Source organism: Salmo trutta, chromosome 32 (assembly GCF_901001165.1).
Source record: "Salmo trutta chromosome 32, fSalTru1.1, whole genome shotgun sequence".
NCBI lineage: Eukaryota > Metazoa > Chordata > Actinopteri > Salmoniformes > Salmonidae > Salmo > Salmo trutta.
In genome coordinates, this window is record NC_042988.1 from 1,300,923 (window position 1) to 1,306,922 (window position 6,000).

Consider the following 6,000-nt stretch of genomic DNA (forward strand, 5'->3'; position numbering starts at 1 on the left):
TTTACTGTGGATATCGATACTTTTGTACCTGTTTCCTCCAGCATCTTCACAAGGTCCTTTGCTGTTGTTCTGGGATTGATTTACACTTTTCGCACCAAAGAACGTTCATCTCTAGGAGACAGAACGCTTCTCCTTCCTGAGCGGTATGACGGCTGCGTGGTCCCATGGTGTTTATACTTGCGTACTATTGTTTGTACAGATGAACGTGGTACCTTCAGGCATTTGAAAATTGCTCCCAAGGATGAACTAGACTTGAGGAGGTCTACAATTGTTTTTTTTTCTGATTTCTTTGGATTTTCCCATGATGTCAAGCAAAGAGTTGCAACAAAACTAGAGCTTGTAGGACCTGCCTTGTTTGTGCTGAAGGTAGAGCAGCGCTTTATTATGGTCAGACTTCTCCCCATCTTAGCTACTGTTGCATCAATATGTTTTGACCATGACATTTTACAATCCAGGGTTACTCAACTTGCTAAATTTCCACATGATTTATTACAAGTTAGTTAAGCTTTAGGGTTTAGTGAATGATTTGTCCCAAATACAATGCTTTTAGGACTAACTTATTCCTTGCCCATCCTGAAACTAACTGCAGCTCTTTGTTAAGTGTTGCAGTCATTCCAGTCGCTGTAGTTGCTGATGTGTATAGTGTTGAGTCATCCGCATACATAGGCGCAGTGGCTTTACTCCTATTTCCCCATAACATGGAGAAAACTTGAGCTTGAGTCTTTTATTTTCGGTTTTGGTCCACCAGCTTTAAACAGCTGTAAAAATTATTTATATTTTTTTTTATATATAAATATATATTCACAGCGATTTAGATGGTACAATGATTCCCTACACTAGAACGGTTTATAATGTTAGCAACCAGGAAATGACTGAGTGATTTCTACATAAGCCACTTGACCCAATTTCTACTAGATTACACAGCCACAAAGTCGAAACAGCTTTCCAGTTTGACAACAGATGCCGCTATAAATCAATAGGCGAATATCACAGCCAATCACAACACTGGCGGGTAACTAATACTCTGAAACACTATAATTTTAGTATTACTGTAGATATATTATGGACATTTCCTGAAATTACAATGCAAAAATTATTTTTTTAAATCCTATGTGTAGAACCTTTAACAGAAAAAGTGTTGAGTTCACTTCTTGGCGACCCACCTGAATCAAAATCCAACAGTTCAAAATGTAGCTAGCTGTCTTGTCCTCTGACCAGTGATATACATATTATTCCCAGATTCTGTGTGGTTTTTGAGCTGTGTTCGTTTTAACAGGACATGTAACCTCATCTCTCCCCCTCTTGCACAATTTACTTTAATGCGATATCGATATGAGTGATTGACAAATAAGTGTTGCATTTCTCTTTCCGTTTTGGTGACCCTCAAATCAAAATACATCACCCCAAAATGTAACTGACTGTCTTCAGCGGGTTATTCTCTGACCAGTGATGTAAAAAATATCTCCAGTTCCCATGTGTTTTTTTTTAGCTGTGTAAGTTTCAACAGCGTGTAGAACCTGATTTCCCCCTAATCGATATCTGATTTATTACCAGGAAGATTTTATTTATTCACGGTACTGTACCTATGTGTGCACTTCTGTACACCCCCAAAAATATATGGGCCCTGGACTTTCTACCACCCTACGGAGTGGTACAGAGCCCAAAAATTGCCACTGCCTCCTATCCCCGCTAAACTAGAATCGTGTACAACAGTAGGTTTGGACTTGGGCCAACTTTTTCTCAGCTAATAGTCGGTAGCCCAATTTATAGGCCTTTACTACAAATTAAACACACTTTTGAACATCTGGTTAGTAGGCTATGCAATCAGTTCAACGTCAATACCATATCCTAATATGTTCAATCTGATTACACTGATAAAACACCCATGTCTGTATTAAATTCGTTTTTTTATATTTCTTTGTGCATTGATTGAGGAAAAACAGCTTGCAATCTAGAGAAAATGTCGCTCTGAAAAAGTCTCAAAAGAAAGGTGGATAATGAAAATAGAAGTTTCAGCAAAGAATGGGCAGAGAAATTTGCATTCTTACCATATTTCTCCAATGGCAAACCAGAGTGTCTTGTTTGCAACAAAACAGTTGCTGTTTGCAAAAAATGTAATATTAGACATCTTTATGAATCTATGCATGGCACTTTCAAAAGTTACCTTTCCATTCAGACAGAAGCTCAACCGATGCAGAAAAATGTAAGCTTCAACTGCTGATGACTCATCCATTGCTTAACCCAGAAAGTGAAAAGATAAATTAGTAGGGACAGAATAGCAAAGTCCAATTTGTGTCCTGCAGAATGTCCTAGAGACGAATCAATATATCCCCATATGCATCAGTCACGTCTTTTGTGGGCATTTTAAAGCTTATTTCTAGCATAAGGCATTAAGCATTGTAATAGATTGCTTTATATTATCTGGATACTTTTCATTTATTTATTTCAAAATATAAAGCTACAAATAGGTATCCTTTCTGCCGTTTTCTTTAACAAAGGGTGTGGCATAGGCTACCCTCACTCAATTTGAGCACTATTTTTAACACACCAAACCCTTCCTAGACATGGAGGTATTTAAGGAGTGCATGGTGACAGTATTGGAGGATTTGGCTACACTGAGAAATCTATGGATATTGCGTCTGTCAAACAGGTAGGCCTACCTCTTATTTTTTTTAGTAGGAAGAAATGGGCTCCAACAAAGCCCTGTTGTTAGTGAAGTCAAATAAAAATTAAGACTATTGTTGAAATGAATTACTTTCAGCACCATTTGCTGTCCACCTCTGTTTGATTATGCCGCAGCAGCTCTGATGTCTTGCCCGCTTGACTTTTTAGTTGACTTTCTCCCGCACCCTCTCATTAATAAGTTAATGATTTAAAAAGTGTCTGTCTCATGATATTGTAATATATTTGGTCCCCAGTCTATAGGCTACAGAAAAACCACATAGGCTACTACTCTTTCTACCGTAGGCTACATCATTTTATGAATTTGATGGAACTTTGGTGGAGGGCCGCAGCACTGCGTCTCTCCAACAGCACCTGGGAGAGGCGAGTTGGACAGGGACAAGCTAAATATAGTCGCAATCACTTAATTGCATGATTAAGTGATTGATTTACAATTTAAAAAGTGTGGTTTGAGCTACAGTGGCCGCCATCTTAGATATGCCATCTTGTCTGCAGATGTGTTACTGTTCTTGCTGGTAACACCAGCGACAGTCAATAACACCACAAACCTTTTTCTCAACGTAAGATTTTATAAAACCCTCAACAATTATATTAAAAAAGACTTATTCACTTAGCTGTCCGTGTCGGGGTGCCCAGCTCCGGTATTCGCAGCAGAGGGAGCAAACGTCGCCTCACGTACCTCCCCTCTATTACCATCCCCCGGGGTAGACCTCCTGGGATACCACAATAGATATGGCCGAAATTAGGTGCTGCTGAAAAGCAAAGACTCTACAGACAGTGCAGGGATGCTGACCCACACCGCAGAGCAGCCTCCCTTAAACAAAAACACCAGACTTACTTAAAGGATTTAGAGGATTTAAACAATTTCTTAGAAAAGGTTAATGACAATACTGTCTTTGATTATATATACAAATTAAAGACTGAAATGACATTCTAGAAAGCCTGAATTGTCATCTAAAATATAGGTAACACCAGTGACAAAAAGGCAGCACAAGCATTTTTTTAATGTAATGTAGTAAAAATAAAAAATGTTAAGCTGTCATTTGTTGATTTATAATGTTAAGCGCTTAACTATTATCTGGTTAAGTTTTGATTTAACTTTTTTATTTAACTTTTCTTTTTTTAAGTTGGCTGTTCAAAAAGCCACCATTTTCATAGAATGACCCATAAGTATTGACACCCCTGAGTCAATACTTTGTAGAAGCACCTTTGGCAGCGATTACAGCTGTGAGTCTTTCTGAGTAAGTCCCTAAATGGGTCAAATAATGGATTTTGTCTGAAAAACTGAAACTCCCCAGTCCTTAACGATTACAAGCATACCCATAACATGATGCAGCCACCACTATGCTTGAAAATATGGAGAGTGGTGCTCAGTAATGTGTTGTATTGGATTTGCCCCCGAACATAACACGTTGAATTCAGAAAAAAAGTAAATTGCTTTGCCACATTTATTGCAATATTACTTTAAGTGCCTTGTTGCAAACAGGATGCATGTTTTGGAATATTTGTATTAGTATTGTGGAGTATCTACAATGTTGTTGATCCATCCTCAGTTTCTCCTATCACAGCAATTAATCTCTAACTGTTTTTAAAATTGGCTTCAAGTAGGTGCCCTTTTTTGCAAGGCAATTACCTTACAGATAATTGTGTGGTGTACAGAGATGAGGTAGTCATTTAAAAAATAATGTTAAATACTATTATTACACACAGAGTGAGTCCAACCAATTTATGGATGAACTCCTGAACGTATTCTGGCTTGCCATAACAAAGTGGTTGAATACTTATTGACTCAAGACATTTCAGATTTTCATTTTTTATTAATTTGTAAAACAAAATTCCACTTTGACATTATTTTGTCACTTGCCTACACACAATACCCATAATCTAAATGTAATCCATTTTATATTCAGGCTGTAACATAACAAAATGTGGAAGAAGTCAAGGGGTGTGTATACTTTCTGAAGGCACTGTATCTGTTAAACTCCAAAACACCTAACCACTTGTGTATATCTGATTGATTCACTTTCAATTCATTTGCTGAATTGACTGATTTAAAATAGGATTTCCCTAATCCTGGAAAGCACTACATCCATTATTGTTGTCCAGGTGTGGGAGGGTCATAATGTGGTCCGGACATCCCGGATCATAGTTGGAGACACCAACCCATCCGAGGCCCAAGCAGGCACCGTCCGGGGGGATTTCAGCATTCACATCAGCAGGTGAACCTTTTCAATAAAGATTCAAATGAAAAGATCTTTCACTTTACAATAATTTTCACAATACCCTTTTAAACAAATATTTAAATAATTGAATTTTACAATATTAATTGAGGCATAAAAACAAATTAATATATAAACATGAAATTGATCATTGGTGAAAGTGTTTTGAAATTGGGTGAATAATTTCAATGCAAAATACTAAACTGGACTTTAATGAATGTAGGTTTGTATTTATTTTCCAGAAATGTGGTCCATGCCAGTGATTCAGTAGAGGGGGCTCAGAGGGAGATCCAGTTGTGGTTTCATCAAAAGGAACTGATGGATTGGGACTGCTATAACCACAATAGCACCTACGAGCTTTGAGAAAGAGATGGAAGGCAGAGATTGAAAGAGAGCGTGAACAAGGTAGAATGACCATCAGGAACAGTGGCACCATACCTAACTCTGGGTCCTGCTTGCAATACTCAGCCTTCTCCATTATGGGAGGCTCCAATACCCAAGAGCCCCTCGCCTACTCTTATACAGTAATGTATCGTCCTCAACATACGTTTTTGGATTTAAGATCAAATTATCCGTCTGACACATCATTAGTTTATTTGAGGCTGATTTAATGAATATCCATTTTACCATTTAGACATAAAAGCACTTTATATATTTAGTCCCTCCATTTGAAGAAATCACAAGTATTTGGTCCCATATTGCTTGGACCTAATGACTTCAAGTTTGCAACTCTACAAACTCATTGGCTGCATTTGCAATTAGTTTTTTTGTGTATTATGGGATGTCTTATCTAATAGTAACTAAATGGTGTCTGGAATCTTTTTCTTTCTAAATGAGTGGAGATGTTTCTGAACCCATCCGAATTGTCACACCCTGATCTGTTTCACCTGTCTTTGTGCTTGTCTCCACCCCCCACCATCTCCCCTCATTATCCCCTGTGTATTTATACCTGTGTTCTGTTTGTTGCCAGTTCGCTTTGTTCGTCAAGCCTAAGAGCGTTTTCACCCTTGACCCTTCTAAAGTTCCTGTTTTCTAGTTTTCCCGGTTTTGACCATTCTGCCTGCCCTGACCCTGAGCCTGCCCGCCGTCCTGTACCTTG

General features: G+C 38.2%; 1 protein-coding gene across 2 annotated transcripts in view; it reads left to right on the plus strand.

Annotated features, from left to right (window-relative positions):
• nme4 (NME/NM23 nucleoside diphosphate kinase 4) overlaps positions 1–5,718 on the plus strand; it is a 28,703-nt gene extending 22,985 nt beyond the window's left edge. For both annotated transcript variants that reach the window (XM_029726983.1, XM_029726984.1), the window contains exons 4-5: positions 4,789–4,901; positions 5,144–5,718. In XM_029726983.1, coding sequence (XP_029582843.1) covers positions 4,789–4,901; positions 5,144–5,264 — 234 coding nt within the window. In that variant the 3' untranslated portion in view covers positions 5,265–5,718. The remainder of the gene's footprint in view (positions 1–4,788; positions 4,902–5,143) is intronic.
• The last annotated feature ends 282 nt before the right edge of the window (positions 5,719–6,000 follow it).